General features: G+C 41.8%; 1 protein-coding gene and 1 long non-coding RNA gene across 9 annotated transcripts in view; one reads left to right on the top strand and one right to left on the bottom strand.

Moving 5' to 3' along the window:
- LOC308468751 (uncharacterized protein) overlaps nt 1-15,427 on the top strand; it is a 146,908-nt gene that overhangs the window by 59,512 nt on the left and 71,969 nt on the right. For 6 of the 8 annotated variants that reach the window (XM_080991178.1, XM_080991174.1, XM_080991176.1 and 3 more), the window contains exons 3-5: nt 5,893-5,942; nt 7,039-7,137; nt 11,482-12,575. In XM_080991178.1, coding sequence (XP_080847304.1) covers nt 5,893-5,942; nt 7,039-7,137; nt 11,482-11,775 — 443 coding nt within the window. In that variant the 3' untranslated portion in view covers nt 11,776-12,575. Of the gene's footprint in view, nt 1-5,892; nt 5,943-7,038; nt 7,138-11,481; nt 12,576-15,427 lie in introns of those variants that run through there. The other 2 variants (XM_080991179.1, XM_080991180.1) reach the window with 2 other exon arrangements.
- Nucleotides 7,750-13,663, bottom strand: LOC308468771. The gene is made up of 3 exons (XR_013981867.1): nt 13,284-13,663; nt 8,925-9,030; nt 7,750-8,024 (listed from the first exon to the last, which is right to left on the bottom strand). It is a non-coding gene; the product is annotated as an uncharacterized lncRNA (long non-coding RNA).

The following is a 15,427-nucleotide window of genomic DNA, read 5'->3' as shown; positions in this document are numbered from 1 at the left end:
TATTCAAAAGCTTCTGATAATATAAAGCTGAATAATAATTTAGGACCAACATTTGTTCTCAACCACGCCAGTGTGCTTGGGAGTAGAATGCAACCCAACAGCTTCTGTCTGCCTAAAAGGCAGAATATATGCTACACAGCACTTACAGCAAAATCAATACAAATGAAAAAGCCAGGATATTAGCAGCAGCTCAGCCAGAAAGGAAAAATAAACCTTCACAAAGAAATATCTCTGGCATGATTATACAATAGGGCACTACAACTGTGTGATCTCAAAGAATGCATCTACCGCACATTTGCCAAGTGAAATTAATTACTTCTCAAAATACCCTACTCATCAAATGCTTTCCAAAGAAGATCGGGTGAGAATTGGGTGGGAACATCAAAGAAAGGCAGTGGCCTAACAGATTCCACAAAGCAATGAATGAAAACATCTGAAATGTTAGCTTACCTATAGTAGCTTATTTAATTTAGCTGAAATTGTTATGGCCATGATCCAAAGAAGTAGAAGAACACCACGTGCTCAGCCTGCAGATCCTTTGACATTTCCTTTTATAGCAGCTGCTACATTTTTAAATATTCGCCATTTGGAGAGTGCAATTGTGCTTGAAGTCCAATGGCTTTAAATTTTTCTGGCTTGATTGAGCCTTGTGCATAACTGAGTTGTCTGCCAAAGAAGAATCTATTCATATTGCGTACTCAGTACTCGCAGCCTCACTGTTGCTCCTTGACACAGAGCCTACGGGAACTGAGACTAATCCCTAAATGACATCCAAAACTACTGGAGTTGTGCACTTCAGGGAGAGGTAAACAATAATAGGCAAGCCGTCCTTCAGGGAGAAAATTTAGTGCCCCAGAGCTTGGTATGCAAAGCGCTGCTGTCATGGAAATCCTAAACTAAAAGACGCACTAGTCAGAAAGTAGTACAACTAAATTGTCTCCCTCCAACAAGAGCAGAATAACAGCAGGAAACTAGCCAGATATAATAAGTCCAGTGCCACCTAGTGAGTAAACTGTATAATGATATTATCCACACAACTGCAATAGATTAAAATCTGCCAAAATACATAACATTACACCACCCCCTGTTTCAAATGCTCTCTTTATTCTGAAGTTTATTAATCAGTGCATTTGTGTTTAATCTGTTAATGTTATCTTTGCTGTTTTTAATAATTTTAAGTCCTGGGGAATTTTTTCTATTAAAGGGCAGAGTTTGAAGCAGCCCTACTTATATGAATGAGAGGCTTTAATCTTGGAAGGCCTTGCTCTTTTGGCTCATGCCTTAATACCTTGTCTGTTTCAAGGACCTAGCTATTGTGTCACTTGAGGATAAGGTGGGCTGTCAGTTTTAGGAGGTGATACGAGTTTTTTTATCTGTTTCCTTCCATCATCTCTGTGCATTGTATTCTTCAGCTAGCAGGTGCTCTGTGTCCTATTGAATCAGACATATGGGATTGTCATTCTTATGCTTAGCCAACATTGATCTTTCAGCATTGTTAATGGGGGCCATGTATCTTTGCTCACTGTTCTGTCTTCTTTTCTAACCAGCTTGATCTATGCAATCCATATCTAGCATAAAGGTGGGAGCTGTAGTTAGTATTCTGCATGATTTTTCATCATCAGGATAAGGTCTTGTTTTGTTTATTCACTCTGGGTAAGCTCTGTTGTTTTGTATTCCTCGCTCTCAGATCAAATGTAAAGATATGTTTGCTGTTGACCCCATTTTAAAAGCCCTCTAGAGGTGGAAACTGAAAAGGTTGATATAAGCTGGCATAGTTATTCATTATGAATGGTGAAGCACAATTCCTTTATTTTCATTAATTTTACATAGAAATCAGTTGCAATGCAACATTCTTTCCTTGTTTTTGGAGATCTTGTGTTCAGCATGAAAGAGGATGGAAAGAGAAATTCTGTTTCCCCCTATCCTTATCAAATCAATGTTATTAGAGAGGGCTGATTTTACCTTGTGCAAAAGGATGCTACTCTATCTAGATCTTGACCAGAAAGACAAGTAGCTTAGTACTGATGATAAATTTTAAATATACTGGACAAGAGTTCTAGCTTGTCCATTGTCAAATGAGATTTAAGTGCTAATCAGATGGGAAGTGCTGAATCATTCTGAAGGATTAAAGGGAGCCTTTATCCATCTCCACTAATATTCCAAGCTATAACCGAGACAAAAAAGAGAGTATATCCACATGGTATTATTTTCATTCTCAGATATGCTGAATTAAACACTTTAGTCAATCTAAGATTCATAGTATCTGGGGTGACTGGGGTAGTAGCTGCACTGGAGCTGTATATGTGGTGGGAGAAAGAGAAAATCTTTTTGTGATCCGCCTGTCTTGAGAAACAATGGAGTGCACCTCCTGGGGTGAAGTCAAACCACTGGAGAATCACATTGCCTGCTGTGGCTGCAGAGACTGGTAACTAATGACAGCTGCCTCCTGCATCGTTTTTGCTGCGTTTGCAGCACTGAAGTGGCCTCTCCATGGTTCAAGCCTGGGCAGCATGTATGGAGGTCCTGGGCTGCCCAGATGACCATACCCCTTGGCTTCATTGATGTGGACCAAAAAAACCAGAGCAATAAATTTTACACCAGCTTGACTGCAGGAGTTGCCAATCCTCTGGTAGTAATTGCATTGGAACTGTCTGTGTGGTGGGAGAAAAAGAAAATCAGTGTTAGAGAAATAAGAGTTGGCCAGGTGGCCCTGTTAAGGATTCCACATCTATTTGAGATTTGATCTATGAATGCTTGGAGCATGGCATTCTCCCTTGCAGCAACAAAATCATGACATGTATTACCTAGGGAGCCCTATGTAGATATTTCTTCTTATGTTTTAGGGGCACAGGTGGCGCTGTGGTCTAAACCACTGAGCCTCATGAACTTGCTGATCGGAAGGTTGGCGGTTGGAATCTGCACAACAGAGTGAGCTCCCATTGCTCTGTCCCAGCTCCTGCCAACCTAGCAGTTCGAAAGCATACCAGTGCAGTTAGATAAATAGGTACTGCTCCGGCGGGAAGGTAAACGGTGTTTCCATGTGCTGCTCTGGTTTCGGTCTTTCAGTGCACCAGAAGTGGCCTAGTCATGCTGGCCCCATGACCCGGAAAGCTGTCTGTGGACAAACGCCGGCTCCCTCGGCCTGAAAAGTGAGATGAGCACTGCACCCCATAGTCGCCTTTGACTGGATTTAACCATCCAGGGGTCCTTTACCTTACCTTTCTTTTTACCTTTAGGAATAATAAATAAATAAATAAATAAATAAATAAATAAATAAATATTTATATCCCACCCTCCCCAGCCGAAGCCGGGCTCAGAGCAGCTAACAACAGTAAAATAATACAACATTCTAAAATCAGTTCATTATAAAATCAGTTCAAATCAAATTAATGGCAACCATTGGGCTAGAGTTCTGTGAGGATTGCCAAAGGAGGGGGTCAGGCTGTGCCCTGGCCAAAGTGAAAATAGTGAAAACCTCCCAGTTCCACCAAATTATTGTGTAACAAATTATTGACAAGGTTTTGAAAACCATAGTCTGAGTTTTACTTCTATTTATTTATTTACTTGAAGTGGTTTTATGCATGTTATATTTCTTCTTGTCTTTTTAATTTGTACACTGCATTGGTGGGTATTTTATTAAAATAGCAAACTACTCCCTATGTGTTCTTTTAACTCTTTTCAGACAGCCCTGCAGTTAGGAGAGTGAATTATTGAATAGTCAAAGAAGGCTCCAGAGTATCTACTTAAAAAGAATGTACCACAGCTTTGCAAATGAAATTTGGGGTGCAGTGGTTATGTGGTTGGACTTCTACTTTCAATAAATGCACTTAAAAAAAATATCAAGCGTTCCTTCATAATTCAATCCAAGCGGAGCAAGAGTGGAAAGGGGGAAGGATGGACAACTGGTGGCAAAAATCCTTGTGTAAACTCACCAATTATTGCGTATTAAAATATTTTCAAAATGGGAGGGAAGGACTGGTGACCACAGTGGCATTTTCATTTTGCAGCATGTCCCTGTAATAATTGCTTACGTTACACATCTTTGGTGTCTTCCATCATAAAAAACAAACAAACCCTCAGAGAAATCACAATTTTAATGTTATATGGCTCCTGAGTCTTAGTTAAACTATGTACTGTATAGATCAGGAGTGTGAGGGGGGGAGGTGTTTTTTTCACGAATGCAGACCACCACCACCCCACCCCCGGTTTCTTTATCTGGCCATTGGAACTCTGTGGGCCACACTCCATCTTCCCAGGCCTCATCCACTGGCTCCCACGCTCCTCCTCCTCTAGTGCTCTGGCTTGGAATTGCCTCTGTGAGGCAATTGAACTGTGAGATTGCCGCTTGCTTGCTTGCTTGCTTGCTTGCTTGGATGGAGGGTTGAAAGAAATGCGTAGAAACCTCCAGTTTTCACTTGTTGGACTATAGCCTGCTGTACAATGTCAAGGGTTGCATCTTTCGCTTTGCCTGTCCCCCCCCCTTTTTTTTGCTCTTGCCCTGCCCATTACTGTGGCCCCCAGAAATTGCCAATCATCATGGAGTGTGGTCCTCAGACTACCCCTTCTTTTAGGTGGCAGCTTCCCATCTTCCTAATAGCTTCTCTTTTGCTATGTGTTCCTAGTGAGGAAAGAACAGAAAATACTTTTCACGGAGGGACTCCTATATATATGAGAGAGAGAGAGAGAGAGAGAGAGAGAGAGACTCAGGACACTAGGAAGTGGTTTTCTTTATCCCTTACAAATCCCTTGGACCAGTCTAAGGTAGGTCTTGAACCTGCTCTTTATCCTTCTGGCTTAATTCAGCTCAAACCAGGATTAGAGATATTTTTTCCCTCTCCTGTCAAAGTGTGAACTTGGATGGATGGCCATGTGAATATTCCCATCTGGGTATGCGGCTCTCTGCCACTCCCACATTGATGCACATGCATGATGGACTCTGGACTGCCTGGGCTCTTGCCATCTGTTGGATGGCACAAAGCCCACTTCCCTAGCTTTTGATTATCCTAATGGCCGGAATGTCCTCCAGACCACTTAGTGAAGTCTTGTTGGATTTTCAAAGCATATAGTACAGAGAAAATAGAAGGGAGTATAACATATTTGATAATTAATGTGCATGTTATAATTATTTATTATTAATTGCATTTATATATCACCCTTCATCCAAGGATCACAGGGCAGTTTACAGCATAAAAACATGTGTAGAACTCAAAGGTTTTTCACTTGTACTTAAAGAGTCTGTTACTTCTTATTTATGGATTGACTTTTGTTCTTGCTGCTTCACGTGTTATTCTGTCCATAAAACCCTGTGTGAGTCCATAGATATTCCATAGGATGCAGCAGTAGCATGACCATGTTCTGTGCTGTTCTCTAATGTATATAAGAGTCCAGTTTATAATGTATATAAGAGTCTAATGTATATAAGAGTCCAGAGGAACTACTGGTGTGAATTTGCATCAGTTCTGTCCTACCAAGCTTGACTTTACCATGTGGTATCAAGAGTACTTCTTGTTTGATTCCATCTGTCCAATATACTTACACTTAATGAGAAAAATTCACTCATAATATAAGAAGAGCCCTGCTGGGTTAGACCAAAGGCTCACTGAGTCCAGCATCCTTGACAAAATCCAGAGTAAATGCATATTCCAATCATGATAAAGAGGTAAAATTTATAGGCAGCCTAACTGACTGCACCTTAGAATAGTTGGTCATGGAACGACCGGAGAGGAGGCAACCCTGGGACTCAGCTACATTCGTCACAATAATACATTTTGAATGTGTTCTAAACATCCAACAACAGATGGTGCCAGAGAGCAAAAAGGAGTTTATATGGATTTTTATATAAGCTTTTATTTTTCTTTTGTTGTAACAATTTAATTTCTGACTTTTTTATAGTGTTTTTATCCTGTGCCCTGGACTTAATATGGAGGAGTGCCCAGAACCAGGTACGAGATGTAAGGGCTGTATCCAATATTAGTCATACTAATACTAATACTAATAATAATAATAATAATTCTTATTTATACCCCGCCCTCCCCAGCCAAGGCCGGGCTCAGAGCGGCTTACAAGCAACAATAAAAACAAGTTGAATGATTACAACTTAAAAACAAAATTAAAATACAGCATTAAAATATTGAAACATTAAAATATTAAAATGTGGCCTCATCGCAGGAGGAGAAGGAAAGGAAAAAAGAAAGAGAGGGAGGGAATCAAATTGGCTCCAAGCCAAAGGCCAGGCAGAACAACTCTGTCTTACAGGCCCTGCGGAAAGAAATCAGATCCTGCAGGGCCCTGGTCTCGTGAGGCAGAGCGTTCCACCAGGCCGGAGCCAGAGTTGAAAAGGCCCTGGCTCTGGTTGAAGCCAATCTAACTCCCTTAGGGCCTGGGACCACTAGGGTGTTGCTATTTATGGACCTTGAGGCTCTCCGTGGGGCATACCAGGAGAAGCGGTCCCGTAGGTATGAGGGTCCTAGGCCGTGAAGGGCTTTAAAGGTCAAAAGTAGCACCTTAAATCTAAGGTGAAACATGGGGTGTTAGGAGAGAGGCAGTACTTTGGGTGGGGGAGCCGTCATGCTTCTGGGGGTAGTTTGTCCACCTTTGGTCCCCAACCTGCAGTCAGCTCTCTCCTGTGGCTCCTAGAAGCTGTCAGCATGTGACAGCGGCCATGTCCAGGGAATGACTTGGACTGGCCAGCTAAACCAAGTGAGGGTAGCTGATGGGTCTCAAACCTTCAATGACTTAAGGACTTCTCCTGCATGTGAAAACAACCTCCGGTGGATTGAGCGGATGAGACCAATAGTGGGTCCAACGGCCAAGAAAGCAGTTTCTGCACGTGCTGTAGAGGGAAGTGAGGGGCAGGTGGGGCTCGTTAACCTGGGAAGGTAGTCCATCTAAAAGAAGGAAAACACTGATCCTAAACCTCTGCTGCCTTGGGCCTCCCATATCTATTTGGGAGAAGAGATGGCTAAGGAGTAAACCCTACACAAATCAGGAGTGGAGTCACTAAGGTGGCTAGATAGCGCCTTGTATGTTTTCTTTCAGCAACTCCTGCAACCAAGTTGGTGCCAAATGTATTGCTTTCCGAGGGGCGTGTGTGTCTTTTCATCAGGGCAGCCCAGGACCTCCATACAACACGGAGAGGTAACTTCAGTGCTGCGAACACAGTGGTGTGACTTCACCCCTGGGAGTGCAGTCCATTGACTTTCGAGACAGTTGGATAACAACAAGAAGTCATTCTCATAGAGTGATTTAGCATATGCCATTGTATAGTGATGCACACTGGGGCAAAAAGCCACACACTGTATGTGGTTACAGAGTCTGAATTGGTAGTGACTAAACCTCTAAAAGGTCTTGGAGTCATTGTAGATAGCTCAGTGAAAATGTCAACTCAGTGTGTGGCAGCTGTAAAAATGGGTAATTTCATATTGGGAATAACAAGGACTGGGGGTGAAAATAAAACTGCCAGTATCAGTGCTGTTATACAAGTCTGTGGTTCAATTGCATTTGTGCATAGTTTTGGTCACTGCAACTCAGAAAGATTATTGTAGAGCTGGAGCAGGATCAGAAAAGGGCAACCAAAATGACCAAGGGGCTGAAGAAAATGACCAATGGTTTGGATAGGGGAAAAGGTGTGTAAGGGGGTATGTGAAACATTGACTATGCATATTGTGGAGAAAGTGGAGGGAGAAAGTTTCCTGACTGTTGGAAGATTCAGGCAGACAAAAGGAAGTAGTACTTCACACAACACATAACTAAACTGTGGGAAAATGTTGTAATAGCTGTCAACTTGGATGGTGACTCTAAATTTTGTCTTTCATACAGACGGTCAGTTCTGTGATCAACTGTTGTAGAAATTTCAATTCTTTGTAATGACCAGAGCATGCATTTACCCAGTATGAGCATAACTGAAGTCATCTAGTACAAGAACACATCTTCCTTTGGATGCCTCTTTGATAATCGTAGGTGTTTTGGTCAGTGTAGTGGTAGTGTAAATGCATACCAGATGCTAAATTTTATTTGAAGCAGACCTGTTGAAATAAATGTACACGATTAAGTTAGGGCAATTAATTTCAATAGGTCTCTATGAGGAAAATTTAGTGGAATACCAGCTTAAATTATTTTTAGGGTGTGACAGCAGCATTCCCAGTCAGTAATTCTGCCACTTTGGGGATTTCTACTTCGTATGACTCTTAATGCTTTTGATGAACAGAGCAACATCCAGACCTTCATCCAGCGTTTGTATCCATCACCATATCCTACTAGTTCTATCAATTCCAACAAGCTTCTGTAATGCCCACTACATCTTTGGACTCCTTTTTAAGAACGATCACCCCACTAAAACTCTGCCTTGAGTCCTCGTCAGGGAAAAAGGGGTATAAATAATTGTATAATGGTAACGAAGATGTGGGTGGCGCTGTGGTCTAAACCACTGAGCTTCTTGGGCTTGTCGATCAGAAGGTTGGCGGTTCGAATCCCCACGACAGGGTGAGCTCCCGTTGCTCGGTCCCAGCTCCTGCCAACCTATCAGTTCAAAAGCACATCAAAGTGCAAGTAGATAAATAGGTACCGCTCCGGCAGGAAGGTAAGCAGCGTTTCCGTGCTCTGGTTTCACCAGAAGCAGCCTAGTCATGCTGACCACATGACCTGGAAAAACTGTCTGCAGACAAACGGCTGCTCCCTCGGCCTGTAAAGCGAAATGAGCACCGCAACCCAAGAGTCATCTGCGACTGGACTTAACTGTCAGGGGTCCTTTACCTTTAATGATGATGACGAAAAAACAACAACAACAATGTTTTAGTTTATAGTGATGTTTAAGAGAAGCTTATCTAACTGTCCTGTGCTATTTTAAAATGCGGAATCTTGATTGTTTTGTAATGTTGCAAACCGCTTAGCGACTTTTTTGTAATATGAAGCAAGATATAAATTACCTTAACAAGAACAACAGCTGCTCCCGATGTGTGAATTTTCCTCTGTGGTCTCTTTGAATGCCTTCCATGTCCCCATGCACCTTCACCACCTAGATCTATGCTGCACCTATTGAACAATCATAAATTCCCTAAGGATGATTTATTTGAACCAGAAGTTTCCCACAGTGATTAGTTTAAAAGCTGCTCTGCCACTTTTTAAAATTTCAAGTGCCAATACTATGATTGCACTCCGGTTCATGTTCAGCCTACCCATTTTGTATGGACCCAGCTTGTCCTTAGTGCCTGACAAATCCAAAACATGCCTTCTGGGTACCATTGTCTTATCTACCTTTCTCCATACCAATGGCTTGAGCTGAGTTACAGATGCAATAAAACAAGCACAATAAATTGAACATGAAAGCACTGAAACTAGACCTAGAACAGTAAAATACTTGAGGCTGGAGCTATTTAAACCAGCATAAAAAAGTAAAGGCACTCATAAGGACTGAGTTGATATTGTCTTTAAATTAACCATCAAACAATCCTAGAGGAAGGCAGTTATGCTTCTGAATACCAGTTGTTGGAAACCGCAGTGGGGAAGAGTGCTCTCATGTTTGGGTCCTTGCAGTTTTCCCCCAAGCATCTGCACAGCCATTGTGAGAACAACAAACTAGACCAGATGGACCTGATCCAGCAAACTCTTCTAACATGATTACTATTGTGTGGGAGGGAAAAGTAGGGGTATGCTCCTGGCCCCAACCCCTCCATCATACTTCATCACTGTTCTTGCCTCCCATGTGTCAGGGGCTGAACTTCTGCAATAGTGTTATCAGCTGTACTTGTGTATTCTCCCCACAATTGAGTACATGGAAGTTATGCTAGGGGTGATGGTGCAACACTGGAGCAGGTGGGGCCTCAGAGGGCACCCCCAGTCTTTTCTTCACACCAGTTAAATATGGAGGGACCACCTGAATAGGGCTCTAGTTTAATCACTGTGCTGCCCTGAACTTAGTTGTGTCTTGGTTTTCTGTTCCTCTTCTGTCCTAGTTGGAGAGACCATAAATTTCTCAGTTAGCTTCGTAGCTGTTGTGTGCTCTGAGGATTCCATGGCAAAGTAACCTTTCAGTTCTTGGTAACAGAGTACATAAGAACAGTAGGTGAAGTTCTGTATTCGAGGGCAAAGTACTGGGTGTACTTTGCTTAAATCTACAGTGATTGCAAGTAAATATTTTGTCCTGCAATAAATGTGGGTCTCAGATAGGGATGGGGGGAAGATTTAAATCAGTTTGCATTTAAAGTCAAAACTCTCTGATTTTGCACCTACTCAAACAAAAGTACAATCGCCCTTCAAAATTTGCGTTTTTTAAAATTTTGCAATTCAGTTCTCCAGTCAAACAGGGAGGGATCATCACAGACCACAGCAAGCAGATGAAGCAATGGGCAGAGCACTATCAAGAACTGTACTCACAGGAAAACACAGTTCTCAACAAACTATAAGCAGTAGCTGATAAGGTCTATCCTGACTCACAATGCAGCTTTACAGCTCAGAGATAAACAGTCGACATGGTTTTCTTACTGTGTAAGCTGCAGGAGAAATGCAGAGAGCAAAGACACTCTTTGTACATGCATTCATAGACCTGATGAAGGCCTTTGACCTCATCAGCTGAAAAGACTCTTCACACCTCTCAACAAGATAGGATGCCCACCTCACAGTATGATTGTGTGACACTGCCCAGTATGACGGTTCAACCTCGGAGGCCTTCCCTATAAAGAGCGGTGTGAAACAGGGCTGTGTTATCGTCCCAGCTCTCTTTGGCATGTTATTCTCTCTGGTGGTCTCATATGCTTTTGGTGACAGGGGTCTGTTCAGCTTGGCACGTCACCATGCTAAGACAAAAGTGGATCTGAGAGATTTTGATGCAGATGACGCAGCCTTGACAGCACACTCCAAGAAAAATCTACAGAGATTCATCAACCTTTTTGTCCAAGCCTGCAGAGAATTTGACCTTACCATCAGCCTGACAAAGACCAACATTCTGGGTCAGGACATAATCAGCATACTGCACATCAGCATTGGTTACCACAAGCTTGAGGTGGTATACGGTTTTGTTTACCTAAGTTCCACCATTACCAGCAACCTCTCCATTGACAAGTGTATTGGCAAGGCAACTACGACAATGGCTCACCTCTCCAACAGGGTATGGGAGAATGTGATGCTAATGTCCAATACCAAGATGAAAGTCTACCAGGCTTCCATGTTGAGCATGCTGCTTTATGGAAGTGAGTTGTGGGCAACTTGCACTTGCCAGGAGCGACACCTCAATGTCTTCCACATGTGCTGTGTTAGGAAGATTTTGGACATCATACGGCAGGACAGAGTCTCAAATAAAGATGTGCTCACATGTTTACATTCCTGTCTTAGTGACATCTACACTGGCTTGGTCATGTTCACAGAATGGAAAATGGCAGAATCCCCAAGGACATGTTTTATGAGAAGCTGGCTTTCATTATAAAGATGTCTGCAAATGAGATATTAATGCTGTCAACACCAACCTTGACATGTGATAATCCCTTGCAGATGACCACAGTGCCTGGAGATAGACAGTCAAGACATGTGTCCACATCAGTGACTAGAGGAAGAACAACCTCTGGGAGGAGTGGAAAGAGAAGAAACACCATGGTGCATCTGCAGCAGCACAACCAGACACCTTCATCTATCCTAGCTGCAATAAAACATGTCTCTTCTATATCGGTCTCTACAGCCACAGCAGGCACTGTGACTCTCCAACGGTTAGACTTCACCTCCGAAGGCGCATTCTTCCATTGTCTCCCGAGACAACAAGGCAAAAATACCTATCAGAATGTGTCTTAGGAGAAATTGGCACCAAAGTGCTGGTGAATTTTCATGAGAAAAAAATCAAGTTGATGAGGAGATCTGAATTTAAGAAGGAAAAACAGAGAAACCAAAATTGACAGATTGATTCATCCATAGTCTCTGGTGTTTGCTTTTTTCACAATGACTAACTTTACAGTGTTTCAGATGCTTAATGGAGAAGGAACATTGTTCTCTTCTGAAAAATAGCCAAAGATTGAATCAAAGTTCCACAGCTGTGGCATTGCTATAGAAAAAGACATGTCCCTCACCTTTGCCTGGCTAACTTCAAGCATAAAGGCTTCCCTTTAAGATTATGATTATGATTATTTTTGTGTGTGTAGTGGGGTAGGGGGCATTTTCATGCAAGAGAAAAAGTTTATGAATTGGTTGGTGTTTGATTTGGTTTCCTTTCAGCAACTGCGTCGGGAACGTAACTGCAGCTGGGTGCTGCTTGTACATACAAGTCAGGCTTGGCTTTCAATAAAATCCTTAGATCTCTAGCAAGAAGGGACACATTGCTTACAGTGTTTTCTGAGCATCTTCTGTTGCTGAGACAGGATGAATGTTCTTATTGATCAAAGACAATTGGTAATGTCTTAAGGAGGAGGATTTTTCGAAATATATAGAACTGGGTCTTACAGGCTCAAATACTTACACTGAAAACATTCCTATTAAGAGAGATCTAAGAACATTGTTCCGTGGTGTGTGTATCCTCAGACATGAAGTAGGAAACACTACATCCCCCCCCCCTTTTAAAGTCTGTCATTAATAGACAGCCTGTTTATGGAGGGACTTCCTCATTTTTACAATCTTAAGTTTCTGAAACTTTTTTTTTTTTTAAGCAAGTAAACACTTCCTGATTTAGAGTGTATTTTTTGCTTTTAAGTTAGCAGTTGAGCACTAAGAAAAGCTCAGCCACTGGGACATCACTGCAGTTTGAACAAGAATTTATACCCTGAGCTAGGCCCCCCTTTTAAAGGGCTACACAAAAGAATGGTTTAGTTTGACTGAATTGCCTGCTACTTGGTGGAAATCATATATAAATGAGCCCCAATCAATCAATACTCATGAGGCTGCAAAAGTTTTTAAAAAGCATAAAAGATAGATCAGAAGATATATTTTAGTACACACACACAAAGGCTCTTAAGTGCTGTTGTCTGACACTATGAACTCCAATCAATGTGTCAGTATTTTGGAATTTGAAAGGAAATGGGGATCAGACCTGACAATCCAGAGCTGAAATTTGATGCCCTGGTCTTTTTGATAAACTGACAGGCAGTGAAAATTGCACATGTCTGCAGGGAATCAGGAGAAAAAGAGTTTTGTAGGAAGTCTGCTTATGATTCACAAAGGCATGTGCTTTATCAAAATGGATTTCATTCCCATTCTGTGGCAGGTTGTTTTCTTTCAGATTGGAGGCTTTTTGCAGATTGTAATCTGTTTGCTGCTTTATGCACATGTATAGGATAGTATTGTTTTTGTTGGTCTCCAGTTATTTTGCTTACCTGTTATTGGAACTTCACACAGAACTTATGTGGAAGAATAATGTGAAAGGGAATTACGCAGGAACTTGGTAGAACAAGTTGAGTGAGTGAGCTGGGGGGATAGAAGAGAACAGTAATCAGAAATGTGGTAAACCTTTTCTTGGATTATAGCACTTCAAACATCTAGAGAAGCGTTCAGCTGAGTCTTCTCTGTGATATGCTGTGTCAACCAGCACTCATAGTGGGTGTGCTCATATGCTAGAAATAGAAAGGAAATAACTTTCTTACGTATTGCAGTAATTATTGCAACAGATTACAAACTGCTGAACATTGTTTGGTCAAGTCTACCTTAACTGACGACATCAGTAGTGCAGCTAGCATAAACACAGGATAAAATACTAAGTACCTATTTCATTTCTTAAAAGAGTAGAATGTGTTCCCTTTGTGTGTTACTACATGTTCTTGTGTTCCTGTTTCTGAAGAGACGTAAATAAATTTTCCATTTCCTGATTTCACATGCTTAATTATTTTGTATTGTTTAATCTCTCCCCATTTCTTTTCTCTTGAAGATGACTGTCTTCTTCAGATGAAAGATTCCCCCTTGTCCTTTGTCTGTTTGCTTAGGCCTGGTTTGGTCCTCTGGTTTTCATCTTATTTCTAAAGGCTTTAAGTTTGTCCTGCCACTTAAAGCATGCCACTAAAGTTTTCCTTACTTTGTCTTGCCTGGAAAGGAAACATTGCTGTCAATGATGACTTCTTCCTTTTCAGATTTGAGGAGGTTAGCCATATTGGAGTGGGTTGCCTTCGTAGGAGAGTCTGGACACTAGGATCCATAAAGCTTAAAAAGTTGGCAAGAAATACTAGAAAGTTTGGCACTGCATTTGTGTGTGTGTGTGTTTTATTGGCCATCTTCAAAACAGAGTGCTAAATCATTTAGTGTGTGTAATGCAGCTGCAAGGGCTTGGAGTGGAGGCGTAGGAGAGAATGGAATGCTCTGAGGAGGGGGCCTTTAATGGGTTATGGAGTGATAGGACTGCTGCTGCCCAATCTGGCCTCAAACTTAATAAAAATGAACTTTTACTTTCGCTCCACTGGCTTGCATATCGCCAGATCTAACCATCCTTAGCTGCTGGAAGAATGGCTTACGTTATCCTCAGTCAGCATTCCAAGAAAAGTATTTGGGGAGGTGGTGGGTGTGGGGGGTTAAGACAACCAACATGTATTGAGTGGAGCTAGCAAAATGTACAGAACCAGGTGAAATAATCCATCCTTTTGGCTTCTGGTTGTTTATCATCCATTAGTCCAGTTTCACACAGCAAGGACTAGATTGCATGAAGATGCTCAAATGTCACAGGACTTCAGAAAATTGTATCAGGTGCTGTGCTCAAGGATTTAAGCCATAAATCAAGCATAGCTGTGTCTGAAATAATTTTCTGCCAAGGCTAATACAGCTGTTTCATCCTCATGCCATTATCAGGTTGTAAGCAAGGCATTATTGTTTAGGCAGCTGGGATCCTTTCACTTACTTTGCTTTTTTTGTCTCAGGCATTGTGAAGCATAATCTAAGCAGCATGTTATGTTCTATACAAGCCACTTATGTGGAAGAATCAATAATGGCAAAGTAAGTATCGTGTTATCAAACAGGGAGGAGTGTCATTTGGCTGCTCCTAACAGTGTTACATTGCATGCTGATGTTTCACCAGAGATATAATCCACCTACGTGGATTGGAAGCGAGCACAAAAAGTCTCTAAGCTCTTTTTTCCCCTTTTCCCTCCTTTAACAAATAACTAGAAGGTTGTCTAGTCTCATGTCTTCCCTCCTTAATGTATATTTTCACCTTGGGGAATAGCTGCCTGTTATTGATTTAGCTAGGAAAAAATATAACCCAGAATATATTAAACATGGTAGGTCCAATCTGAACTGGCAGCGCGTGTAAATTTTTAGCTCTTTAGTGGAGGAGAAAGCCTTAGCTGCACTCAGTTTTCATCTTACAGATAGATTTCTTTAAAAAGGAAGACATTGTTATATGACTATTGATTTCTCAGCGTTCTTCATAGTTGCACCAGTGACGTGTGTTGTTCCGGCTTTTATGAGAATGTCTTTAATGGACATGCAGAAATGCAGTTACCAGCATCTGTGGCCGAATCTCTCCCCCCCGCCCCCT

This window comes from Podarcis pityusensis, assembly GCF_964106645.2.
Source record: "Podarcis pityusensis genome assembly, chromosome: Z".
NCBI lineage: Eukaryota > Metazoa > Chordata > Lepidosauria > Squamata > Lacertidae > Podarcis > Podarcis pityusensis.
Note: the sequence above shows the minus strand (reverse complement) of the source record. Positions and strands in the feature narration are given on the sequence as shown.